This window comes from Aspergillus pseudodeflectus (assembly GCF_044049435.1).
Source record: "Aspergillus pseudodeflectus strain CBS 756.74 chromosome Unknown BJX68scaffold_114, whole genome shotgun sequence".
NCBI classification, from domain to species: domain Eukaryota; kingdom Fungi; phylum Ascomycota; class Eurotiomycetes; order Eurotiales; family Aspergillaceae; genus Aspergillus; species Aspergillus pseudodeflectus.
Genome location: NW_027263890.1, coordinates 29723 through 54878, shown reverse-complemented (window position 1 = coordinate 54878; position 25156 = coordinate 29723). Strand labels below are relative to the sequence as shown.

At 51.1% G+C, this 25156-nt stretch overlaps 10 protein-coding genes across 10 annotated transcripts; 6 read left to right on the top strand and 4 right to left on the bottom strand.

Annotated features, from left to right (window-relative positions):
• Positions 1-2950: 2950 nt before the first annotated feature.
• BJX68DRAFT_250665 (uncharacterized protein) lies at positions 2951-3807 on the bottom strand (the record flags this gene model as incomplete). Its single annotated transcript, XM_071042290.1, has 1 exon — positions 2951-3807. A coding segment is annotated over one exon (352 nt), but the record flags the coding sequence as incomplete, so codon positions are not given.
• A 94-nt stretch (positions 3808-3901) lies between these two features.
• Positions 3902-4866, top strand: BJX68DRAFT_250663 (uncharacterized protein). The gene has a single exon (XM_071042289.1). It carries the CDS (start codon positions 3964-3966, stop codon positions 4561-4563), a length of 600 nt encoding a protein of 199 aa, XP_070892117.1. The 5' UTR covers positions 3902-3963; the 3' UTR covers positions 4564-4866.
• Positions 4867-5092: 226 nt separating this feature from the next.
• hem13 (coproporphyrinogen oxidase) lies at positions 5093-6462 on the bottom strand (the record flags this gene model as incomplete). The annotated part of the gene is made up of 2 exons (XM_071043785.1): positions 5093-6199; positions 6250-6462. The coding sequence occupies 2 exons, from the start codon at positions 6460-6462 to the stop codon at positions 5093-5095; spliced, it is 1320 nt and encodes a 439-aa protein (XP_070892116.1).
• An 869-nt stretch (positions 6463-7331) lies between these two features.
• BJX68DRAFT_273490 (autophagy-related protein 8) lies at positions 7332-7863 on the top strand (the record flags this gene model as incomplete). The annotated part of the gene is made up of 3 exons (XM_071047476.1): positions 7332-7421; positions 7544-7776; positions 7830-7863. 3 exons carry the CDS (start codon positions 7332-7334, stop codon positions 7861-7863), a joined length of 357 nt encoding a protein of 118 aa, XP_070892115.1.
• A 527-nt stretch (positions 7864-8390) lies between these two features.
• BJX68DRAFT_250658 (putative mitochondrial GTP/GDP transporter Ggc1) lies at positions 8391-10230 on the top strand. The gene is made up of 7 exons (XM_071042288.1): positions 8391-8692; positions 8761-8798; positions 8864-8905; positions 8970-9083; positions 9135-9268; positions 9319-9496; positions 9547-10230. The coding sequence occupies exons 1-7, from the start codon at positions 8605-8607 to the stop codon at positions 9880-9882; spliced, it is 930 nt and encodes a 309-aa protein (XP_070892114.1). The 5' UTR covers positions 8391-8604; the 3' UTR covers positions 9883-10230.
• A 1504-nt stretch (positions 10231-11734) lies between these two features.
• BJX68DRAFT_273488 (NACHT and WD repeat domain-containing protein) lies at positions 11735-15945 on the top strand (the record flags this gene model as incomplete). Its single annotated transcript, XM_071047475.1, has 4 exons — positions 11735-11923; positions 11990-12153; positions 12209-13751; positions 13801-15945. 4 exons carry the CDS (start codon positions 11735-11737, stop codon positions 15943-15945), a joined length of 4041 nt encoding a protein of 1346 aa, XP_070892113.1.
• A 287-nt stretch (positions 15946-16232) lies between these two features.
• hsp70 (molecular chaperone Hsp70) lies at positions 16233-18566 on the bottom strand. The gene has a single exon (XM_071049031.1). The coding sequence runs from the start codon at positions 18437-18439 to the stop codon at positions 16520-16522; it is 1920 nt and encodes a 639-aa protein (XP_070892112.1). The 5' UTR covers positions 18440-18566; the 3' UTR covers positions 16233-16519.
• Positions 18567-19813: 1247 nt separating this feature from the next.
• Positions 19814-20309, top strand: BJX68DRAFT_259905 (histone H2A.Z-specific chaperone CHZ1; the record flags this gene model as incomplete). Its single annotated transcript, XM_071043784.1, has 2 exons — positions 19814-19979; positions 20125-20309. The coding sequence occupies 2 exons, from the start codon at positions 19814-19816 to the stop codon at positions 20307-20309; spliced, it is 351 nt and encodes a 116-aa protein (XP_070892111.1).
• Positions 20310-20555: 246 nt separating this feature from the next.
• Positions 20556-21842, top strand: BJX68DRAFT_250649 (SNARE domain- containing protein). Its single transcript, XM_071042287.1, has 4 exons — positions 20556-20844; positions 20905-21102; positions 21199-21292; positions 21361-21842. Exons 1-4 carry the CDS (start codon positions 20834-20836, stop codon positions 21562-21564), a joined length of 507 nt encoding a protein of 168 aa, XP_070892110.1. The 5' UTR covers positions 20556-20833; the 3' UTR covers positions 21565-21842.
• A 326-nt stretch (positions 21843-22168) lies between these two features.
• On the bottom strand, positions 22169-25085 carry BJX68DRAFT_250646 (putative microtubule binding protein HOOK3). Its single transcript, XM_071042286.1, has 3 exons — positions 23210-25085; positions 22757-22882; positions 22169-22639 (listed from the first exon to the last, which is right to left on the bottom strand). Exons 1-3 carry the CDS (start codon positions 24896-24898, stop codon positions 22445-22447), a joined length of 2010 nt encoding a protein of 669 aa, XP_070892109.1. The 5' UTR covers positions 24899-25085; the 3' UTR covers positions 22169-22444.
• Positions 25086-25156: the final 71 nt, after the last annotated feature.

Genomic DNA, 25156 nt, shown 5'->3' with positions numbered 1-25156 from the left:
ACAATTTATTGAACACGTTGGAGTCGGCTGAGACAGCCAACAATTTATTATTCCGAGTTTACTTCAAAGGAGCCCGAGAAAGCAGACACTTATGTGAAGGGTCCAGCTTCCCCTCTTTTGCGCAGCGTGAACAAACATTGAGAAAATACGGCGAGCACGGAGTAATCTGCGTACGCGGCTGGGCTTAGAAGCTCCGAGCGAAGGCTTGGTGGCTCATGCCATTGATAAAAGTGCACTGGGCAGTTGGTGGTCTCAGGGCAACCGACAGGCGCAAAGGACCCTCCGGCAAGGCGCTCGATTTCCCCTAACAAAAGGACTTGCATACCCCACGCCCAAGTGCATTCCGTCGGGCGATCAGTGGTTACTTGGCCCTTACTAGCCCATACGCAGCTGCGAGCAACATATGTATTTTTGGCACCGCCGCATTGGTCAATTACTGGCACGGAGCGGTACAACGTTACAGCTCCCGCCAGGAGACTCTGCTTCCGACAACGGCCAAGCTGCGCGCTATCCCTTTCCAGTCCGGAACACCCCCCTTTCCTGAGTTTCCTCCCTCTTGTCTTCTCCAAATCTCCAACCCCTCCCCGACCGGACTCGTTACCTCCTTTAATCTCCGAGGCGTCAGCCAGGGCTTCCCCTCTTCTCCTCCCCCGAAATCGGGGCCCCGAGCCGCATTTTGTCTTTCAAAGAGGGATCCGGATTGGCCCGTTGGGCTTTCCCCAGCACATCCCTCCGAGCCATTGACTCACCCCCTTCAAGTGAATTCAGCTTGACTTGCGACAATAATCTCACTTGTCTTCACCCGATGCCAAATCAAACGGCATTGGCATCCATAGTTAGACGCCTCGACTTGATGTCGTAAATCCATTATCTGTTGTCCATGACGACGGGTTCCCCGGCCAGCCCTCCACGCCGGTGGAAGCCCCGGCCAATAGGTGGCCTGCAAATTCAAAACCCCGGGAAAGTCGCTGAGCGGTCCGTTCAATACGGGAAACCCGTACGAGTAATTACGAAAATAGATGAACTTGGAGTCTTGGACTCGACTCGACACTGCATCCTTCGGGTGACTCGAAGCTAGGATTCCCGAGCTTGATAAGAACTCTGAGATTTCAGATGATAATAATAATACATAAAGCAAACCACTTCCATTTCCCCCATGCCGGGTCGTGTGTCCCTTTCCTACTGGGCACTAACTCACTAATCTGCTCAGTGTTCGGAGCAACAGCAGCGCAGCACACCAGCAGGATGGATCTATTATTGTTTCTTGCTGATTGACTCTATCATGATTGGGCCTCGCAGTTGCTACCCCATATCCACCGCTTTCCCCCGTATCCAACTGCCTGCGGTGCTACGATGACCGGAAGCGGCCTTGCTTCGAGTTGCGACTGAAAAGCGTACTCCGACCACTGTCCAGTGTCCAGCAACATACGACGATTACATGACCCACCAGCAACAACGGGTTCAGCGTTGCCTGACCAAATTTTCTCTTGATGGGGTGACTCGACGCTTGGAGAGAGACAATCATGGAACCCAAGAAGGCACCCAATTTCCAAGCGAAGTCGCTCTGCTCCTAGCCTCGACTCTCACGCTCCGGCTGCAGCGTCTCAGTGGTGCTCGCATCGGGTGCGTCTGCGCAGCCATCACATGACGGGCGGAGATGCCAATGCTGCCCTCTCTCCGAATTTACCCGATATCCTCTCCTCGGTCTTGTCCGCTTTAGGTTCACCGACTGCGTCCGCGCAGGTGGAGTGAGAGGCTGCAAGAGGTCGGGGAAAATCGGGAAACGATCAAACGGCCGAATACCGGACTTCTCGCCCTGTTTGCAAGAGGGACGCCTGCCTTGTCCGCCACGCACAGCGTCACCGAATGGCCAAGTTGCCAGATTGCCAATTAAACGAGGGCCTTTATTCAAACGACTATGATGGGTCTTCCTGCTACTCCGGTACCCGAGCTTGAAATGGAGTTACCCAACGGGCAATCAAGGATGAACAGGGCAGCAGCGGTCTCCATATGGCATTCAGCTGGCCGTCTAGGGGCTGTCATGTCTAGTAGTATATGCCCAACCCAGCCGCGAAGGCCGTTAGAAGCTCGACTCCAACTTCGAAGTCTCAGGTTTGTGGGATTTCCCCTTGGTCTTCATCGAGTGCGCTTCGTCTTCTCGTTCTCGTGTCTCACAACAAAAGCACCAGGCGAGGGTCTAAGGAAGGAGGATTCAATGCAGAGGCCCATTACTATTTTCTGACTGCAGCAAGCCCCCTGCTCATCATCTACGATCCATCACTAGCTGCAGAAGAGTTTTCTCAAACAAGCGCGAGTGCACGCGACTTTTGGCTCCTTCTTTGTTCTCCAGATGCGCGGTGAAAGAAAGGCAAAATCTCCCAGTTCCATCGACTGCCTACAAGGACAGGGCTGCAAACCCTACGAGCAAGACGGTAAGATAACTGCTTGGGGCTGCTCTGTAAGCGACAGTTGGTGTGCGATGTTGATTACAGTACTCCAACGATAATAAATTGAGAGCCAAAGTCTTCCTCTTTGGGTAATCCAATCCGAGTTGAGAGTGGATATGAGAGCTCCTTGCCACTTTCTCAGGTGCTGTGATACAGTGGCTCGAACTCAGTAAGTGACCGGTGACTATGATTACTGACAGACTTTACTTTTACAACATTGCAGAGAGGGTCAAATCATCACTTAGTAAATCTTGTAGACTCCGAGAGGATAGCCCTATGTCATTCAGAAGCCAAGGCGTTCTAGCACATCCAAAGCTCAACTCCCAGTCAGCACCTAGTCAAATCAAAATCAAATCCAAACCCAATCATCGTACTCCAATATAATCGATTGTCCATGAGACAGGATATGTAGCTATCCATCACAGCCAAAAGTAGGGCAATTAGGCCTTGACTTCCCCGCGCCGAGCCTAAATCCACCGCTTAACTTAATTTCTGACGGGGCTCGCGGATCTTTGTTTTGATCCTCAGCAAAAGCCAGCAACCGCATTTCAACACGGCAACCGAGGCCAGACATTGTCGCCATCTCTCTTTTCAATCGTTTCTTATTTACAGCGAGGTGGAAATTGATGCTGCCGGGCGGCTTTACGACCTATTGAATTGGAAGTGAGGGCGAAAGTGCTTTGACACCGCCTGCCTGTGAGGCGACGAGGAGACGAGATACAGAGTGTCAATTGAAAGGATAGGAAGGCTATCGACCATATGGACTGCATCTAGGTCTCCCTTATTGAGCAATCCTCCTGCTAGTCGCCTATCTACCGAACAACCCTTCTGAGAGTTCGCAAAATGCTCTCCCTTCCGCTCCTCGCACCACGCGACGTACGTCCCTCATCTCCCACTACCAGTCTACCCAATCCTACATGACAGTAATACTGAATCAAACTTGAAAATCCAGTCCCACGACCTTTGGTTCGGCCCCCGCACACCGCAACCGCACCTCACTGAACCATCTCAATCCTCGAACCCCACCTCCGCAGCGCACGTACACGCCCAAAACCGCCGGCATGGAACATCGCAGTACCGCGCCGGGACCACAGCTACGCACGCGGGCGGCATTGGCGCCCCGAGCGCCCTAAACCCGAGCGACACGCTCGCGTCGCTGGTCCTCGAGGAGCGGGCGCTGCGCGCACGCAAGAATAACATTGCATCGTTTGGGTGCTCGTGGATCAAGCCGGCAGGGTGTCCGAAGACGATGCTGGGGATGAAGGAGGAGGAGGCGGAGCGCGAGGAGGCAGCCGCGGCGGCCGATGCGGAGTTTGCGGCTGCTGCTGCGGCCGCCGCCGCGGCTGGGGGTGAAGGCATGGATGAGGATGGGGAGGAGGGGGAGACGGGGATGGAGAGGGATTTAGATGCGGATATTCCGGATGCGGAAGTGGAGGGGGAGGGTGATGAGGAGGGGCTTGTTGAGGATGGGGAGGAAGGGTTGGAGGAGGATGAGGCGGTTGATGAGGAGGGGTATATGGAGCGGGATCTCGACGATGATATCCCCGAGGAATTCGCGGATTACGATGATGACGACGAGGAGGATTTCGATAACCAGCCGGACTTGGACGACGAGATTCCCAGTGCCGATGAAGGGGTCGAGTACATGAGCGAGCTGGAGCACGAAGAAGAAGAAGAACAGCGCGATTTAGACGACGACATCCCCGAAGCCGAGGAACCCGGCGAAGAAGAAGAGTGGCAGCACACCGACACAGACGCCGAATTCGACGACGAGGAAGACGAAGTCAGCTTCACACAGCATCCCTTTCGCACGAGCACGGCGAGCAGCAGTGCACGCGGTCTCCCACCGGTGCGCGAACGAGTACGCGAGACAGAAGCGCAGAGACGCTTCCTGCAGCGCTGGAGCGGAGGCGGCGATGCCTTTGATACGAGCACCATGAGCGTGAGCATGATGGTCGACGAGTACGACCGTGATCACCACAATGACCATGGACGAGCTCTCCGCGCGTCTCTGGCGAGCCAGACGAGCCGGCGGAGCTCCGGGGGCACCAGTGTCTTTGGACGGTTCCCGAGACGGCGGGGGCGGACGATCCCGAGGGATAGTCTCGAGTATTAGCCCTCACATACAGCCTCAGGGTCCATTCATTGGCCCTTTGGCTATTGTGTCGACATGTGGCGAACCAGGTCAGTGCTCGTATGCTTTTTTTGTTCCGGTTTCTGTTCGAAAGTGTTTTATATCTTATTGCTCTCTACGGGATGTACCGGTCTGGAATGGGTAGGAGTTTGTTTCGCAAGGGAGGTGCATGGTTGGAGTTCGTGTTTATGGCCAGAGGTATTGCCAGGCTTATAGCGAGCCTTATATTTATAGAAAGCACGTGTATCATTAGACGTTCAAGCAATCGACCATGATGCCTTAGAGGGTACCCCAGCTTCCGAGGTTTCTACCATGGCTGATCTCCCCCAACGAGGGGTTGACAATATAATTATGCCAACTATCGTCGGATATACAGCTGAATACATTGACGGCAATTGTCTCAGCATGTGGTGTCGACACAAGCTACAGTGGGCCCCAAACAGAATCATTTATTTTGGTATCATTTAGCTTACATATAGTACATATACAAAATATCTAGCTTTTAGAGAATCTAAACCCACTGCCGGGGATGCTTAAGAACATCAAGCATCTCCTTCTCAGCAGTCTTGTCCTCGACCGCCGTCTCCTCATCCTCGGCGTGCCCCTCGGTCCGTGTACCCGACACAGGATCCATGTACGCCCATGACGCAGTGCGGGGTAGACTCATGAGGATACTCTCGACCCGGGCGCTCGGGGTCCTCAATCCGAAGCTCGTACCGCGGTCGTAGACGAGGTTAAACTCGACGTAGCGGCCGCGCCGGAGTTGCTGCCATTCCTTCTGCGCGGGTGTGAATGGCATGTCCTTGCGGCGCTCGACGATCGGAGTGTAGGCGGGAAGGAAGGAGGCGAGGCAGTCCGAGACAAAGGAGAAGAGGGTCTCCTGCGGGTTTTGAGAGGAGGTGGAGGAGCTTTGGAGGAAGTGGGCGTCGAGGTCGTCGAAGAAGATACCTCCTATGCCGCGGGATTCGCGGCGGTGTGGTATGTAAAAGTACTTGTCACACCACTCTTTGAACTTTGGGTAGTAGGTTGCGTCGTGACGGTCGCAGGCGTCTTTGATGGTTCGATGAAAGTGCTGAGCATCCTCGGGGAAGAGGTAGCTCGGAGTAAGGTCAGTGCCGCCTCCAAACCACCAGTTCTTGTCGCCGTTCATGGGATCCTTCGGGTCTGAGGTCTCGAAGTAGCGGTAGTTCAAGTGGACCGTCGGAGCCATGGGATTATGAGGGTGCAGAACAAGGGAGAGGCCAGCCGCGAAAAAGTCTAGCGAGTCAACATCGGCGCCGACGAAAGACTTGTGGTCGGCTCGCATTTTCTCAATGGCAGGGCGTGGTAGTTCTCCGTAGACAATGGAGACATTGACTCCGGCCTTTTCAAAAACATTGCCGTCTTGCAGAACGCACGAAATACCTCCTCCACCATTAGGACGTGTCCAGGTGTCCTGCTGGAATTGCTTTCCATCAATCCGGCTGAGTTCCTCCACGATCTTCTGTTGATGGTCCTTGACCAATTTCTCCATACGCAGTCGCATCGGCGAGTTTTCGCTGATGACGGCCTTTTCCTTCAGAACCTTGTCAATCTCCGCAATTGACGGCGCGTCGAGGTCAGTCACTTCTCCTGTCATCTGCGCCGTAGAGTTAGAAAGGTTATCAGCTGCGCGAGTCGGAGTAGTACCATGGAATAAATAAGCGCTCCAATGAACGGAATCCCAACGGCTAATCGTAGGTACGGACGCCAAACAGTAAATTCCTCTTTTTCGGGCTTCGGCTGCTGCGAGTAGTACCTGCGGAATGGCCCTTGAACGTTGCTCGGTCTGCGACAGCTTGGTGCTGAAATCTGTCGCAGCGACCTGCGGAGGGTCATACTATATGACCGAGGTAGAGCCATCTTCCAGGCGGTTCTTCGGGAATTGGCTGATTCGCCGAAAAATCAGGTGGTTTCGCTCACGCTTGCTCCGGTAATGGGACCACCTGAAGCCGAACAATGGCGAGGAACAAGTCGTTGCAGGTGAACCAACCGAGTATGGGACCACCTCGGAGAATATGACTGAAGTTTGCACTGTTTGCTAGTCATATGTGTTTGCACTGTTTGTCTTGGTCAAGGGCCAGTGACTTGTCAAAGAGTGAGACTCAGACTGAAGAATGAGGCTCAAAGGTGAGTCAGATTCGAAGATATCGTCCGTATAACTGGCCACTCGCTGTCGAGGACGATGACTCTGCAAGAACCGTATCCTCGTTCTTCGAATCGGGATGACTGCAGTCTGGAACAGCTTCTCTAGCCGCTGATCAAGTGGAGGCTCCAGCCGTAGCACCGGAACTCCAAAAGTGGGCAGGTCCACATACATACTCAGCCATCATGACTACGGTCACTGAGCAAGTACATCACATCCGCGTGAAGATATGACGGGATATTTCGACTGTCATTTGAGCGACAGAGCGTCTTTTGAGTATCTTCATCTGACCAATTGTGGCACATGACCGTGACTCACGTGTGGGGCTTCACCGCCTCCGCCCCCCGTGATCCGCAGTCTTATCAGCCATCTTGTCTTAGTAACATGACGCGGGGCTCAGCTTCATCATCTCTGCCTTGAACCTTCAGTCATCTTCCATCCATCTTCCATACCTACATCCCGACTTCATCGTCATCAGCAGCACCTTAACTATCTTTTATCAGCCTACTCAGCTACAACTGCTACTTTTCTGACCGACGAGTCTGAACTTTCGTTCTCCCTTATCCATATCACGAGCTCCACAACAATGCGTTCCAAGTTCAAGGACGAGCACCCCTTCGAGAAGCGCAAGGCAGAAGCTGAGCGCATTCGAGCAAAGTATGCCGACCGCATCCCGGTATGTATCTAATCTTATATCCATCTCCCAGCATCCTTTTTGATTATTTGTGTTGTGCTTCGTCGAAACCTGCTCCCGTTCACCGCTTGTTCCACATACTAACCTGTGTTGGCCATCCACAGGTAATCTGCGAAAAAGTCGAGAAGTCAGATATTGCAACGATCGATAAGAAGAAGTATCTGGTACCCGCAGATCTCACCGTCGGCCAGTTCGTCTACGTTATCCGCAAGCGTATCAAGCTGTCCCCCGAAAAGGCCATCTTCATTTTCGTCGATGAAGTCCTGCCCCCAACGGCTGCTCTTATGAGCAGCATCTACGAAGAGCACAAGGACGAGGACGGTTTCCTGTATATCACGTATGTTCCCTCTGCTATACTTGTTCGGCCGCGGCTGCTAATCTACATAACAGATACTCCGGCGAGAACACTTTCGGCGACTGCTAGGCTCGGACCTCCCGTTGTCTTCCATGTAATTGTCCGCATCGTCAAGACGTCTCGTTTTGCAAGATCATGCTTTCGTTCCCGGTATAAGCTCGGTCGGCCCTAGGATGAGGCAGTTAGACGCGCGGTGACTCCGTATACGCAGGCGTTTTTCCAGGAGTTGTATGCTTTTCTTTATGGATTCTTGGCGGATTTTCTTTGCAGTATTCTAACGATCAAATGGCACAACGTTCGATGCAGTCCTGTTCTTAGTTGCGCTCTAATTCGGGATCAAGCTGTAGCCTTAGTCTGAATAGCTAGGCTTGGTACCACTCTAGTACTAGAATGGAATCTTGAACCACTTACTATCGCCAATAGAGAGACCTTATCTAAATAGTTCCTCTCTGATGTCCTTGGGCATCTTTCAATGGTTATGGCGGATAATCGTCTCCGAGTCTCCGACCAGGTCCCGGAACTAATCCTACAAAGGACTAGCGTAATTCTTGGCCTTCAGGGCCGATCCAGTGTCGAAAAAGTTCCCGTCGGGGCTGCGATCTCGCTCTCATCTCTTCTTCGGCTGGTTTGCTTGCGTCTTTTTTTTCCCTCGTTGACTACGATCTTCGCTTTTCACGGCTCTGGTTGTCGGATCCTTTCTTCTTGGGTGCTTTTCCTACACTCTCATTTTTATTGCTTTCCGTCTCTCCGCGAGAACAGAAAATTATAAAAACGTTTGGTCATACGACTTGAGAACAAACGAAAATCAAAATGTCTCCTGCTCTTGCTCACGCCGGTGCTGGCGCTGCCTCCAAGGATGTCAAGAGGGAATCCGCGACTGCTCGTCTTCTCGGTTCCGGTATGTGTGCTGCGTGCCTTTCTCTACCTCAATGTCTCTCACATGGCGGATTGACTGACAGCCATTAGGAACCGCTGGTATTGCGGAACTCCTCGTCTTCCACCCTGTACGATCTCAATTCCGAACAATTCACCGCATATATCGCCATTCGGCATGCTAATTTTCTTCAAGGTTGATACCACGGCGAAGCGTTTGATGAGCAACCAGACCCGAGTAAGCTACCGCAATCGCCGTCGATGATGGGGGAATTCGATTGACTGACGGAACTATAAAATAGATCGCGTCTGCCAGCGCTTTCAACAAGGTCGTCTTTAGGGAGTTCGCCGACGCGCCTGTCGCCCGCAAGTTCACTTCTCTCTTCCCAGGTCTGGGTTACGCCGCTGGATACAAGGTTGGTGCGGAACAGAGCTTTCTCGGTTGTCGTTGACTCACACCACCCCAGGTTCTCCAACGTATCTACAAGTATGGTGGCCAGCCATTCGTTCGCGACTACCTGGCTAAGCACCACGGCTCCGACTTTGATAATGCATTCGGAAAGGGTACTGGCAAGGCTATCATGCACGCTACTGCTGGAAGGTACGTACTCGTGGTGCATGGGGATACTTTTCATTTTTAACAATAACCAGTTTGATCGGTATCGGTGAAATTGTCCTGCTGCCCCTCGACGTGCTCAAGATCAAGCGCCAGACGAACCCCGAGGCCTTCCGTGGCCGTGGTCTCTTCAAGATTATCTCTGACGAGGGTATGGGACTGTACCGTGGCGCTGGCTGGACTGCGGCTCGGAACGCTCCTGGGTCTTTCGCTGTATGTTCTCAACACCCTTGCTTGCTTCAAAGCGATACTAACAATAATAGCTTTTCGGTGGATCTGCTTTCGCCAAGGAATACATCTACAGCCTCAAGGACTACAACGCTGCTACATGGGGCCAGAACTTCGTCGCCTCCATCTGCGGTGCCAGCGCTTCTCTCGTCGTTTCCGCTCCCCTCGACGTGATAAAGACCCGTATCCAGAACCGCAACTTTGAGAACCCCGAGTCCGGCTTCCGCATCGTTTCCAACATGCTCAAGAACGAGGGCGCCACTTCCTTCTTCAAGGGCCTCACTCCCAAGCTGCTGATGACGGGACCCAAGCTCGTTTTCAGCTTCTGGCTGGCTCAGACGTTGATTCCTGCTTTTGGCCAGGTTGTATAAATGCGCGCTCCGAGAACGACAATTTTCTAGATTTCACGGAAAGCGATATATGATATATGGAGTTTTAATAGCACGTCTCTTCTTTCTCGTTCGGTTCGACTTTCAGGCTGTTCGGTGTGCTACGATAGAGCCTTTTATTTCTTGTATTTGATAGACATTTTTATCTTCCAGCTAGGCGGGTTCGTTAGGATATCTAAAACAATCATCTCCTCTTAATTCCTATACATTTTCGGCGGCTTTGTACAGTCATCCATCTGTCCACATGAGTCTCGGGCTTCCGAGAAGTCACGTGAATAAAAATGACTAGTACGAAATGAAGCTTTCAGTCAAGCTCTGGAAATTTCCCTGAGCTATCTCCACAGGAACTATTCAAGCGTCTCTTCCTCAGGCTACAAATAATATAAAGCACTCCGTACCTCATTCCATTCTCAAAAGATTCCTGACTTAAGCAAGCAAACAATTCACGACTACCCAAGTCCTTCCCTCCCATCTTTTCTCCCTTTGGCTACTATCTTCGGGTTCCAACACACCCACAAAACTATATACAATGCCGGTCTATTTGATATCCAAGTAAGTCCTGACTCTCTCTTCCTACTCTAGCAGTTTTTGTATCCTCATTTCTTCAATCAAACTCGACCCCCATTTCCACGGTCAAACTGCACCAAGCCAAACTCAAAGCTTCCTTTTCCACTTCCCACTTATTCGCCTCCATTTCGCATGCATCCCAATTCAAACTCCACCGCCATCCTCATATGCACCCTACAATCCCAACCCCCTTCCCTCTCCCAGCGTAACTCACCGCACTTTCTCCCCTCCAATAACCCCCTCAAATCAAAAACTCACAAACAACCCCAAAACCAGAGCCGCGGACCCCCTCTTCGCCATGACAATCGGGGCCTCGGCAGCCCTAATCCGGATCCGGCGCGAAGAGAGGGAGAAGCATCCCGAGCGGGCGGGGGAGATTGGGTTGGGGGCTGTGTTTGGTACGGGGGCGGAGAGGCTGGGGAGGTGGTGGAATGGGGATTTTGATGGGAATGCTAGTGGTGCTGCGGGGGCTGCGAAGTGATTGCTTAGAATAGTACTCCGTACTTACTAGTCGATGTCATCGGGATTTAGCATGGTTGCAAGGTGGCCGGGAGTTTTCTGATCATGACTGCCCAAAGAGATATAGTACCATCCTTAGGTGGGACATTGGCAAGGGGCGAAGTGATTTATTCCCGGATTGTTCTGTCCGAAATATCAGACGTCCAGCGAGCCCTCGACTATGAAGTACTTCAGCCTTAGGGCTCCTTGATGCCGGAATAGCAATTCCACGAGAGCGGTTAAGAGCAAGCGCGCAATTTACTGATCTTTTTGAAACCTTTTGGGGTTATGCAAGTGCACCGGAGTCAAAGATCATTGGATGATAGTTGTTTGACGGGCCCAGCGCATATTGAGGATCAACGAATTCAGAACACCCTCTTCGTTTTGACTTTTGAACTCCAAAGTATAGAGGTGATACTTGTAGACTTCGACATAAACTACAATGCAAGCACTTGAATTGGTCCTCTTATTTTTTTTTTTTTATGAAAGCTATCCTGGACGTACTCTTGTATAAGCAGATACTAAGTGGTCTCTTGATACTCCAATCATAGATGATATCACATCTCTAGCCTCGTTACAAGCGCTTGCCCCTCACCACAAACGCGTTGGGCAGGACAAGTTAAAAAAACACCTGTATTTCCCTGTGCCTTCCATAATTTGTATCTTAAATTGTATTTTAGAACTCTCTTGTCTCATGATCTGAAGATTCTCAACGTCGATCGTCAAGTCTTCACGCCAAATACGCGAATGCGTTCAGTCATATACTGCGATGGATCCTGGGGCCATTACTGGCCTCGTTGTGCTGGCAGTGCAAGTCGCATCTGCCTGTGGAGAGTACATCAATGAGGTTAAGGATGCATCTGATCAAATGGGTCACTTGAAGAACGAAGTCGTGCTCCTCCAGGATATACTCGAGTCGCTCGAGAAGCTTCAACTGGAGACCCCAGGAGACCAAAGAGTGATTTCCCTCAGTCGCCAACCCGAGTGCTTTGAATAGTGCGGCAAACTACTCGAGGAAGTGCAGAAAAAGCTCAATCCAGGACCTTCTTCAGGTACTCGAGTGTCGGTGATCAAAAACGCATATCGATCTCTGAAATGGCCGCTGGAGAAAAAGAATGTGATGGAGCGTGTCGAGCAAATCCGTCACTACAGCATCACGTTCAGTACCGCCATGCAACTGGAGCAGAAGTGAGTGATACTGCTTTTATTTGTTCTTTTGGTACCATGCTTACTTGTTTGTTAGCCATACCATCAATCGGATTGCATGGGAAATTGATGCACAACGGCTGAAAATCGCGCAAGAAGCAGAGATTGATTTCAGTGAGGACACTATGCAGTGCCTTGACGGGACCAGGGGAGAGCTACTCGACCAAGTTGAGGAATGGGCGAAATCCTCTCAGGGAAAGTGTTTATTCTGGTTGTCTGGAGCGGCAGGGATGGGGAAATCCACGATTTCCCGCACAATATGTCAGCGCCTCAAGGATCAAAAGCTGTTGGGAGGAAGCTTCTGCTTCAAACACGGCGAAACGGACAGAGCAAATGCGAAGAGGCTTTTCCCAACCCTCGCCAAACAGCTGGCGGACAGGGTTCCCAGTCTGAAACCCGAGATACAGCGTGCCATCCATAGCGAGCCATCCATTTCAGACAAAGCGCCTTTGGAACAGTTCAACAAGCTCCTCCTCGAGCCCTTCCAGAACGTGAAGGTTGGTAAAGAAGTGACTTTGGTGCTCGTGATTGATGCACTCGACGAGTGCCACGCAGACGTGGCGCAAAATAACGTCAAGACCATCCTAAGAATATTACCTCGTATACAGGCAATCAAGTGGGTAAAGCTTCGCTTCTTCCTCACCTCCAGACCTGAGCTTGTCGTGCGACTGGGGTTCAAAGAGCTCAAATGTGACGATCTGCGGAACATGAAGCTCGATGACGCTTTGGAAACCGCTCGGGACATTTCAATATTCCTTCACCATTCGTTCGAGAACATCCGTTCCGATTATGGCTTTTCAAGTTCTGTGAAATGGCCTAAACGCGAGGAAATGGACATCCTGCTTGACAAGACGGTGCCGCTCTTTATCTCGGCGGCGACCTTGTGTCGATTCATTCACAACGCTCCCAACCCTAAAAGACGCCTCCAGGACATCCTTGCAGACAAAACCAGCTACGTATCGCAAATGGCCGCAACCTACCTACCGATTTTGAAACAGCTTCTGGTTGGTCAAAGCCGACGAACCATCAAGGACGACGTTATCTTACCGTTCAAACTGATTGTGGGCTCAATCATCCTGCTAGCGACCCCTCTCTCGATCAACACACTATCCGGCCTCCTCGGCCTCGAAGCAGAGGATATTCAGATGCGATTAAATCAGCTTCATTCGGTTCTAAACGTGCCTGAAGATCTTGATTCAGCAGTTCGACTATTCCATCTATCATTCCGAGATTTTCTTCTGGATGAAGAAACCAGGGATACAGACGAGAGCGAGAAATTTTGGATTGATAAAGAGGAGATGCACCAGACCCTGACTGAACGATGTCTTCGGATCATGGATGGCCAGTTGGACAAGAGCATCAGCCCTCAGTTGATTCAGCAACACCCGCCTTCAGAGCTTCAATATGCTTGTCGTTATTGGACTCAGCATTTGGCGCAGTGTCTTGATCCGACAAGTGCATTGAATGACGCAATTTCAGTTCTCAAAGTCCACTTTCTTCACTGGATGGAAGCAATGAGTATCATGGGCCTCATTTCCGAAGTCATCGAGGCGGTTAACCGATTACAGTCTGTGTCTTCTGTAAGTTCCTGGAGTATTCGAATACATCCGCAACCGCTAAAAATAATAGAAAAATGAACAGACAGGAGTATCGGAGTTCCTACACGATGCTCGCCGATTCGTTCTCAAAAACCGGCACATTGCAGAAGCCGCACCGTCTCAGCTATATTTATCTGCGTTGATGTTTTGTCCAACAAGCTCGATTATTAGAGGATTGTTCGCAAACGAGCTGACGGATTGGTCTCTATTCCCCGAAGCCGAAGAGTTTTGGGGTGCGGAGTTACAGACCCTAGAAGGCCATGCTGATGAAGTTTGCTCATTATGTGCCTCATGGGATGGCCAGCGATTGGCTTCTGGTTGCCGAGACGGGACTATCAAACTGTGGGACTCTGCCACAGGGCAGCTGCAGCAAACCCTTTCTGGCCATTCTGATATAGTTAGGTTGGTCAACTTCTCACATGATAACCAACTACTGGTATCTGCGTCAGTTGATGAGATCATCAAGCTATGGGATGCTACTACCGGTGAACTGCAAGAGACCTTTGAGAACCATCCCACTTGGTTATACACTGTTGTTTTCTCACCAGATAGTCAACAGCTCGTGTCATACTCAGAAAATGGGACTATGAATATGAAGATCTGGGAAGCTACAGAAAGAAAACCTTTGCAGACCTTGAAGGAGCGTCCTGGTCCAGTTGACTCAATTGCCTTTTCACCAGATGGTCAGGAAGTAGGTTCTGGATTAGAAGAGCACACTTTCAAGCCCTTGGATTTTGACTTGAGGCAGCGCCTACAGACTCTTGGGGAAGAATCTGGCTCGATTGGGAGTGTTAGCTTTTCCCCAGATGGTCAGAAACTCGCATCCAGCTCAGAGGATGGCATCATCACGCTCTGGGTTCCAACTGCAGATACGCTACGGCCTGTGAAAAAATTCCAATCCAGGGGGCCTGCGTTGCTTGAGTTTTCGCCGGATGGCCAAAAGTTGGCAGCCGCCTCAAATGGCATCGTCGAGTTATGGAATATAGAGAAGGGGGTGGTTGAAGGGACTTGCGATGGCCGGTCTCACAGACCAGATGAACATGGTCGAATAACCTCACTCAGCTTCTCCCCGGATGGCAAACACCTAGCCTTTGACCCTTTCGACAAGACTATTAGGGTCTGGGATTTGACAGATGATCCGCCAAAGATACTTTCAGGTCATACTAGAAGGGTTACCTCATTCGTGTTTCTACCAGGCTGTCAACAGTTGGCATCCGCTTCTGAGGATAGAACCATCAAAATTTGGGACCTTACTGCAGGCAAGACCCAGCAATCCACAAACGAGAAGAGTTTCTCGGGCTCCACCAGGTCAATTGCTTTCTCGCCTGATGGCCAGCAATTGGCAAGTGGTCTCACTGACGGAACCATCAAGCTCTGGAATCTCACCACTGGTGAGATGAAGCCAATTCGGAACGCCCATGATGATGCCGTACAATCTGTTGCATTCTCCGTAAAAGGCTACCACCGACTTGTACTGGCATCTGGCTCAGACACGACAATCAAGCTTTGGGACCCCAAAACGGGTCAGAAAGCGTGGCCCCTCGGCCAGTTGAATTCGGCAGGGGTTCGATCACTTGGTTTCCTACCAGATAACCGACTAGTATCTGGCTGGAGCGATGGAGCCATCAAGGTCCGGAATACCAAAATCTGGGACATCACTACAAGCGATATGACGATCAGGGCTCATGATGCCTCAGTCGAGTCGATCAGCTTCACGAAAGATGGCCTGCTGGTTTCCGGCGCATACGATGGGACCTGTAGGCTCTGGGATCTTGCACGTTCAGCAGACCAACCAGAGCAAGTCTTCGAGGGTGCCGTTGGTGATTTTGATGGGTCAATACGAACAATTTCCATCTCACCAGGAGACCAGCAACTGGCAGGCAGCGCGCCGAACGGGCCTACTACTGTCTGGAACCTCAACCTCTCCAAAGATCTAAAGGATCCGAAGGATCAACGTCGGCAGATACATGAGCGCCATTCGAACTGGGTATGGTCCAAATCCGGAGCTGGGATATCTATACTAGACGGCCAGTGGCTTTGTCTCAACGGTGAAAGGAAACTATGGCTCCCAAAGCAGTATCGCGCCGATTGCATTGCTACTAGCCATGAGAGGATTGCTCTAGGTCATCCGTCTGGGGATGTCTCCTTTATCATGATGCCGCAAGCACATGGTTGATCTACCTGGGATTCGGAAACCTGCACCTTGATGTTGGAATCTCTTTCGAGGAACTCAGGCTTAGATAGTCGCCATCCAACCTCTTGCCTTCTTATTGCTGTACGACATCAGTAGCTACAGTCGACCGCATCACGGCTGCGGATGTCGAAAGAGACTATGCCGGCCACAATTTCTCAAGTCTCTTGAGTCGGAGTTGGCTCGGTCGCATGGGATCTCGCGGAAGCGTATTGATTATGTGCAGTAAGGGTCGTGGCATGAGTGCTGCTGTTGGTATGGTTAATCCCTTTACTATGCAACTACGACTCAGAATGGCTATATACACACTACAGCTTACAACTAGACCACGTAGAAAGGTTTGAAATATTATCTTGTATCATTGGTACCGGAACTTTTCCCTCCCAATCTGCATTGCAGTTCGTGTATCAGAAAACTAGAATCTATGCAATCATTGCGCAAAGAAACCCCATAAGTTCGTAACAAAGAGAAAACGCATAAAATTAAGACAAGGAACCAGTGAAGAAAAGGTCATTAGAGGCCGAATAATAACAAACACGTCTGAAGGCTTTCATTGCGTTTAGTCAAGATCATCGTTCTCCTCGACAACACCATCGCTGCGGGTGGCGCCAGGAGCGGCACCGCCGGGAGCGGCACCAGGCTGGCCTCCAGCAGCAGCGTAAGCAGCGGAGATGATGGGGTTCGCGACAGCCTCAAGCTCCTTCTGCTGGACCTCGTACTCATCCTTGGAAGCAGCCTGGTTGGTGTCGAGCCAGCTGATGACTTCATCAATTTTAGCAGTGACCTTCTCCTTGTCGGAGTCGCTGATCTGAAGCTTGCCCTCTCCCAGAGTGCTCTTAAGAGAGTAGGCGTAGGACTCAAGACCATTCTTGGCCTGAATGCGGGCAGTCTCGGCCTCATCCTCAGCCTTGTACTTCTCGGCATCAGCAAGCATGCGCTCAATGTCCTCCTTGGAAAGACGGCCCTTGTCGTTGGTGATGGTAATCTTGTTGGTCTTTCCAGTTCCCTTCTCAACAGCGGAAACGTTCATGATACCATTGGCATCGAGATCAAAGGTAACCTCGATCTGAGGAACACCGCGAGGGGCGGGGGGGATGCCAGTGAGTTCGAACTTGCCGAGCAGGTTGTTGTCCTTGGTGCGAGCACGCTCACCCTCGTAGACCTGGATAAGCACACCAGGCTGGTTGTCGGAATAGGTGGAGAAGGTCTCGGACTTCTTGGTGGGAATGGTGGTGTTACGCTTGACAAGAGGGGTCATGACACCACCGGCAGTCTCGATACCGACGGAGAGAGGGGCGACATCAAGCAGCAGGATCTCGTTGGTGGACTTGGAAGAGGTGTCACCGGAAAGGATGGCGGCCTGGACGGCGGCACCATAGGCAACGGCTTCGTCGGGGTTAATGGACTTGTTGGGCTCCTTGTTGAAGTAGTCGCGGACGAGACGCTGAATCTTGGGGATACGGGTGGAACCACCAACCAAGACAACTTCATGGACAGAAGACTTGTCGATCTTGGCATCACGAAGGACACGCTCGACGGGGTCCATGGTGCTGCGGAAGAGGTCCTGGCACAGCTCCTCGAAACGGGCACGGGTGATGGAGGTATAGAAGTCCTTGCCCTCCGCAAGGGAGTCGATTTCAATGGAGGCCTGAGCAGCTGAAGAGAGAGTGCGCTTGGCACGCTCGCAAGCAGTGCGGAGACGACGGAGAGCACGGGCATTGTTGGAAATATCTATACCCTGCTTGTCCTTGAAGAATTTGGCGAAGAAATTGACGAGGCGGTTGTCAAAGTCCTCACCACCAAGGTGAGTGTCACCAGCGGTAGCTTTCACCTCGAAGATACCCTCCTCGATAGTCAAGAGGGAGACATCAAAAGTACCACCACCAAGATCAAAGATAAGAACATTGCGCTCGCCCTCGACCTTCTTGTCAAGACCGTAAGCAATGGCAGCAGCAGTGGGCTCGTTGATGATACGGAGAACGTTCAAGCCAGCAATAAGACCAGCATCCTTGGTGGCCTGACGCTGAGAGTCATTGAAGTACGCGGGGACAGTAACGACAGCATTGTTGACAGTTTCACCAAGGAAAGCCTCGGCAGTCTCACGCATCTTGGTCAGAACCATGGAAGAGATTTCCTCGGGGGTGAATTGCTTCGTCTCGCCCTTGAATTCAACCTCAATGACGGGCTTTCCGCCCTTGTCGACGACCTTGAAGGGCCAGTGCTTCATATCAGCCTGAACCTCAGCATCTGTAAAGCGACGACCGATCAAACGCTTAGCATCGAAGACGGTGTTGAAAGGGTTCATGGCGACCTGGTTCTTGGCTCCCTCGCCGAGCAAACGCTCAGTGTCGGTGAAGGCGACGAAGGATGGGGTGGTGCGAGAGCCCTGGTCGTTGGCAATGATATCAATGCGATCATCGCGGAAGATACCCACGCAGGAGTAGGTGGTTCCCAGATCGATACCGACAGCGGGGGCCATGATGACTGTGTGTGTATGTAGGAAGGAGGGGTTCGTTGAAAGGCGGGGTAGAAAGAAATTCGTGAGGCAGGAAGAGCGGGACAAAGAAAGAGACTGAAGGTGATGAGAGGTCTCTGAGAATCTAGTTTCGGGAGAGAATAGAGGGATGTGAAAACTTGAAGATGGGGCAGAGAATTGTGCGAGGAGCGAGGCTGATATACTGGTGGGCGGTGTGTTGCTGCTCCAGCGAAGTTTCTAGCAAGCGACAGCTTCGATGGGCATCCATCGGGTTCGATGGGCTTCTACAAGCGGCGACTCTGGCGGCCGTCAGTTCTGGGCCTTGTGGTTGGTTTGGACCTCCTTCACTTTACTCCAGAGTGGCCCTTTGTTCCAATTCTATTATTTGGGTAGCATCTTCTTGAGTCCTCGCGCAAAATCTCGCCAGACCCAGAAGGTTCAAGTAGATTGAGGGGTAGTAGTTAGTCTATCTATCATGATGACGCTCCGGAGAGAGACGGCAAAAAAAGAAACTACGTGCTGATGACGTAAGGAAGCCTTAGCTTTGGGTTTTCGGGTCCCTTCGATGTTTGTGTTCCACTTCGTCCCAAGGAAACGGCAGATGAATTGATCTTTTTGTCACCCCAGTAACTCTCCCTCGAGCCCACTCTCCGGAGTATGCCTCAGGAAGCACCCATCAGGTTCACCGTTGAGGCAGGCTGCAATCGACCATGTTGGCTTGGATTATTACATCCATGATGCATAAATCACCGACTCTTTGTGGAAGGACACCTTCCGACCTCCATACTTTTAATGATCTGTCCCTCGAACCCAATTGAAGACTTACACATGCTGCAAGGCGTTTGCTTCTCTCTATCTGCTATTAAGACATCAAGATACTGTTCTCGGGCAAATTTGATGCTCTTGTTGAGCCTAATCCAAGCTATCTTCCTAAACTACATCAACCTCGAAGAATCTCAATCCAGCTAACGTAGCCCAACTACAGTAAGAGCTCGCGTCCTCGTTGTTTAGACATTTGTACCACTCTCAGTAGTTTCTCAAGCTTCTTCAAACAACTAATCCAAAAGGAACCTCTTCCTGTGACTGTTCGCAGGAGCCCTGGGCGGTCTGTGATGCCCAGCTTGAAGAGGACAAGCGCTGAGCGCTTCTGATCGGCCACCCCTCGCAGCCAATCAACGCAGCAACCGCCTCCAAAGGTTCGAGTGATTCTCCCTTGCAACAACAGCTGAGCTTCGTCTTTCACTCATTTTTCTCTCCTTAAACTCCTTCCTGTTTATATCCCTGAAATCGCCGTCTCTTCTGCATCCCGCAGCTTCTTCCAAAGCCCCTCCTCCCTCTCTTCAAACTAGACTCCGCTTTATCAACCACACCGCCGCAATGGGTGACAACAATCAATCCACTTTCCCTGGCAACGACCCCGCTGCTTATCCTCCCGATGCTGCTGCTCTGGACAAGGGCAAGGGAAAGGCAGTCGAAGATCCTATGGATGTGAGCATGGACGAGGACGACGATGACAGTGAAAGTGAAGCCGAGGAGCAGGTATGTTGTTGCAATCTAGATTTGAAGAGGGACCACGCTAATCTTCATCATCCAACTTAGATGGCCGATGGTAATGACACCCCAATATTTCACACTCTCACCTTTTCCGGTCTCAATAGACGTTGCAAACTGACTGATGACATTTACAGACGACGATGATGAGGGTGACAACCTCGAGCCCATCTCAACCGATAACATCATCAACGGTGGAAGGCGCACGCGCGGCAAGAACATTGACTTCCAGGAAGCCGCTGAGAGAATCAAGGAGGATGAGATGGACGAGGATGACGATGACGATGAGGACTTTGAGCCCACCGACGACAAGAAGCACTGATTCATTGGGGTATTTACGACATAAACAAGCGAACACTTGGGAACAGGGCGCGACACTCGGATGTTCAAAAGGCGCATGGTCATTGGGGGTTTTCTGATTAACAATCAATTCATGGATCTAATACCGTGGCATATCTGCGATGTTGCATGACCGATGGAACATAATTGCATGCTATCCTAAGAAATAACAACAAACAAATCAAGTCTGGATTTTGACTCGAGGCCTCAACTAAGTAAATGATTTGCCTGGTTCACGTGCCAGGGAGACCCTGTCCGGCGCGGCGTAGGCGCTCATGTGGCAGCCACGGTGTTCTTGAACCAACAATAAACTCGCCGCAAGCAGACACGAATACAGACCGCTCGAGATAAGAATATCAGGCGAGACCATACTACGATCTGGGTTTTCAAATTTTCGCCCATTCATCATGTGCAGCAAATAAGCTGATGGCCTCAATAATTCATCAATAACACGACCCAGTCCACCAACCTCCTTTATCTCCGCCGCATCACATACATAACTCCGCTATGGCTTCACGGTACAGTTTATTACTCTTGACTATCTTACTACGCTTTGGGGACATTCTAACACTGTCCAGCCTTCACCGCCGTGATCCCCGCGCCTCTTCCTCCCTCTTTGATTCCTACGGTGGCGATTCCAGGCCAGCGAGTAGATCCCCGGGCAATGTCGGTGGATATGGTTATGGCGGGTATCCAGGCGCTGGTGCTGGTATCGACAGACCGATGAACGGAAATGGGAGTGGGGGAGGTTATAGGAGTGCGACTCCTAATGCAAAGTTCGTACTTCCGAGCACCGTGGCCGAGTCGTGTGTGCTACCACGTACCCCGGCCTGGAGTCAGATGGATGGAGCTAATGAAGCTGGGTGATGTAGGGGTCATTACTCGGACGCCGTCTTATCACATCTTGAATCGCAGAACGATGAAGAAGTCGAAGGGATTACAGCCAAGGTCAAGATGTTGAAGGATGTGAGTATACTACGAATCCTTGGCTACCCTTCATGTCTCCGAATTGTCGTTGACGTTTGTTGCGCTAGATTACACTTGCAATTGGCGATGAAATCCGTGACACGACACATATTTCGGAGCTGAACGATTCGTTCGAGAACACCCGGACTCGGATTCGTGGGAATATGAACCGCATGCTACGGATGGCGGAGCGCACGGGTGTCGGGTGGAAGGTGTGGATTGGATTTTTCGCGGCTGTGTTCTTGCTCTTCTTCTACGTCTGGATTACTTGATGGCGTTGCCCTCTCCTATACCCTCTTTCCGCCCTGCCATTCGACCGAGCTCCTACCGGCTTACCTGTGTTGCGTACTGCCCCGTTTCGGTTGTGGCATTTAGGGCCTCATACACGCCTTATCTACATCTACCTAATCCTTTCACGAGGTCACGCATTCTAGGAGTTACGTTTGCTGCTTTGAGACTGCATGGCTATCTCGACTGTTCATCTTGCTTTGGGAGATTCCAGTTTACTGTATATAATCGCTAGACAAAAGAGTCTCTGGTTTGATTGAAGCGGAAGTATTACTTCTAGTAAGACCGTACAGCACTAATCATCAAATCTCGTCCTATTCTTCGCTATTTGAATTGCTACACTTTCAGCAAAAGCACAGTGACACTGCCAAACAAAACCTCGCTGTCTTGACACTAAATCAAGCATCATCAAACCCGCAAAAGTACGCTTTTCGAACGATAATCGGCATAAAAATGCAGGGTCGGGTCATCAATGAATCAGAGTGAGTGATCTATGCCCACAAAATCTCTATCAGTCGTAATCCCAGCAGCAATAGAGCTCGGTCAGCCAGCCTCGTTCTGTGCATCTGCGTGAGAAGATACCCACTCCACCTCCATCTACACCTACTACTATATTCTAGCTTGGATCTATGATGAGGGTTGAGACCAAGTACCTAGTATATCCTCATTCTATCTATTACGACCAGTGACAGGTATATCTTTATACACGATTTATGCCCCGGTAATGAACAGCAATGCCGCCGCTAATCTATAAAAATTCAAATGCAAATAGTTGAGGGGTATGCCTATATAACAGAAGGAAATGAACGAAAGGGGGCAAGGAAAAGGGAAGGATTAAGGAGACTAGATCTCTCAAGCGGGCCATCATCGACCAGCGACTGCACTCCGCTGTCTAGCCAGCCAGCCCTTCTGGGCATCGACCAGACCCGCAGACCCATGGCGGTACCTTGAGATTGGGACATTATTGGTGTTGTGTAGCTTGCCCTGTAGCTCGTACCAGGATGAACTCATGAGCGCGAGTTCGCGGGAAAGGGAGTCGATCTGTTTTTGCAGTTCGATCTGTGGTGTTGGCTGGGTTAGCAACAGACAGTACAGGAGAAATGCAGAATTATTGAGTATCTCGCGGACAATATTCGAGGTTGTAAGCGAGATTAGAAAGCAAAACTGCCTGCTCACCTCGCGCTCTTTGCTGATGAGATCTTCATTGTCGCCGTCACTGGCCTTGGCTTCTTCGGCTTCCTCCTCGAGTTGGCTTATCCGATCTCGAAGCGATTTGATCTGTTCGTTTTGTTGGTGAATGTACTATTGAAACACGAGGTCAGCAATTTTTCTTCCTGGTTTCCCTACGTCCAAAGCTAGTGAGGAATTGTCGTCGAAGGTGACCTTGATGGTCACCTCCCCGCGCTCGAACCGAAGACTGGGGCCACGAGAACAAAGCTGAAGGGAAGGGCTCGGGTCTCTTGAGTGCTGCGGTGTAGACACGCGCGATGCTCTCGAGGAAGTCCATGAAGACGACCTTCTAGGAGGTCGTGATGATGCTCTCGGAGAACGACCAGTGTCTCTTCCGCCCAAACTCCACTCATCGTCGACGTGGGTGGATAGCCAATTCTGCAGGAGATGATTACTAACCTGTGCGCGTTGTGCCAGCCTTTCGTGATCCTTCTCTATCAGTTCAGAAATCTGCTTGGTGAGATCCTCCAGTGATTGCTGCAAGGCCTCCGAGCCCTCGCCGGTATGTGAGGTGATGAACTTTGCCAGGCGTTCTTTTGCGTCCTCGACAGGCTTCAACATTTCTTGAATAAGCCTTGCCTTGTCTTCTTCCTGCATTGCCAGGATGTGCTCGTCCATCGTCCCGTCCAACTCTCCCTTGACACTTCCAGCCTGGTCAGTGATTTCAGGCTTGTCCTCTACGCCCAGGGACAGAGTCGATTCCCCTAGACCAAGGGCTTCAAGATCCTGTTGGAGGTTGCCGGACAAGTTGGGTGTAATCGTACCCGTAGTAGGAGTCGGGCTGCGGTTAGAACCATCAAACTCGTAGCTTGTATCCTCCGACTCACCGGGCCCTCCTCTGAGCCGATTCATACCCTCTTCCAGACTGCGTACTCGATTCTCCAGTTGAGCATTTTGGATCTCAAGGACCTGTCGCATATTTCGAGATTCGTGGAGATCCTGTTCGCTTTGTGACAAGGCCTTGCTGATATTCTCGAGTCCTTTTTGCTGCTCCGCCATGAATCTGATTTTCAGGTCACCATTCTTCAGATCTTCTTTGAGTTGCTCGTTTTCTTTCTTGAGCGACTCGTTCTCCTTGGCTACCCTTTGGAGGTCTTCCACCTTTGTGCGCCACTTGATTCCGGCTTCTGCCTGGTTGCGGAGCTTGATATGATCCTTCTTCATCGCGTCATATTCGGACTTTAGATCAGTGTAGTTGTCCTTTACAACACGGAGCGTCTGAACTTCTTTCTCCAACTCATTGTTCTTCTTCTCAACCGAGCCTAGTGCCTCCTCCAAGTCTGCAATTTTGACCTCCAATCTCGAGCGTTCCTGCTGGTGTAACCGCTGTGTGCCAGATTCATAATTGCCTTTGCCGCTCCGGAGGTTCTCGATGCGATCTTTCAAAGTCTTCTCTTTCGTCTCGTGATCCTTGATCACATCTTCTGCTCTGGACAGCGCCTGTTCCTTCTTCGTAACCAGCTGATTCAAGTCGGCAACATCTCGCATGAGACGGTCGTTCTCTTCGATCAGCTTAAACAGGTGTTCCTCAAACTTTAACGGACCATCATCCAGCCAGGGCTTCTTTGTCTCCGACTCTTCAATAATATTCTTCAGCTGATTCGAGTAGCGGTGGTCCAGATTCTCAATCGAGCTCTTTAATTTCCTGTTCAATTCTTCTCGTATTTCGTCCCGAGCCGGATCACCCTCGGATGGCTGCACAGCCGCAGACTGGATGGCAACAAGCACCGCGATAAGGACAAGCTTGAGCAGCTTATTGGTGTCCTTAGCCGAAGTGTTGGTCGCGACCTTTTCCAGGTCCGGCTTCTCGCCCAGCCCATTGGGAATACCTGAGGAGCGTTCCTCAAAATATTGTACCAAGAAATCATAGATTTTGTCCAGATTCACTTTCTTGTGCTCCCAGTTATCGTAGGTGTCCGTATACGGAATGTCGCCGAGCTTATCGGCGTCGATGTGCTGCAAAATCTCCCAAATCACTTTTCCGTCAGACACTTCTTCTGTCGTTGGGACGGTCTCCTCGACGAGCTCGCTGTTGCTGATCCATGCCAGCAAGGCTTTGGTTTCCGTGGCCGTACGCTGGTACTCCATCTCGGCGACTCGGCGACGCGGGGAGCGGCGAGGGGGAAGGAAGGGGTAAACGTGGTGGTCGATGTCAGGAATGCTCGTGCGTAGAAGGACGTTCCTGAATATATGTTTGATTATTCGCGTCCCTCAGCGGGAGAACCAGTCGGGGTTGTGTTAAATGTAAAGAAGTTCGAAGTTCTGACGCGTGAGGGTTGTCGCGATTTCGAGATTAGGCTCTCGGCAGTTCCGCAGGAGTACGGAGTACTAGGATTGGGGTACTTC

Coding starts and splice junctions, on each gene's coding strand:
- BJX68DRAFT_250663 (XM_071042289.1), top strand. CDS start 3,964: ATGGAGCGGGATCTCGACGATGATATCCCCGAGGAATTCGCGGATTAC.
- BJX68DRAFT_250658 (XM_071042288.1), top strand. CDS start 8,605: ATGTCTCCTGCTCTTGCTCACGCCGGTGCTGGCGCTGCCTCCAAGGAT. Junction 8,906..8,969: donor TGATGAGCAACCAGACCCGA/GTAAGCTACCGC, acceptor ACTATAAAATAG/ATCGCGTCTGCCAGCGCTTT. Junction 9,497..9,546: donor ACGCTCCTGGGTCTTTCGCT/GTATGTTCTCAA, acceptor TAACAATAATAG/CTTTTCGGTGGATCTGCTTT.
- hsp70 (XM_071049031.1), bottom strand. CDS start 18,439: ATGGCCCCCGCTGTCGGTATCGATCTGGGAACCACCTACTCCTGCGTG.
- BJX68DRAFT_250649 (XM_071042287.1), top strand. Junction 21,103..21,198: donor AGTGCGACTCCTAATGCAAA/GTTCGTACTTCC, acceptor TGGGTGATGTAG/GGGTCATTACTCGGACGCCG. Junction 21,293..21,360: donor AGGTCAAGATGTTGAAGGAT/GTGAGTATACTA, acceptor TTGTTGCGCTAG/ATTACACTTGCAATTGGCGA.
- BJX68DRAFT_250646 (XM_071042286.1), bottom strand. CDS start 24,898: ATGGAGTACCAGCGTACGGCCACGGAAACCAAAGCCTTGCTGGCATGG. Junction 22,883..23,209: donor GGCTGGCACAACGCGCACAG/GTTAGTAATCAT, acceptor GTGTTTCAATAG/TACATTCACCAACAAAACGA. Junction 22,640..22,756: donor TCATCAGCAAAGAGCGCGAG/GTGAGCAGGCAG, acceptor CCAACACCACAG/ATCGAACTGCAAAAACAGAT.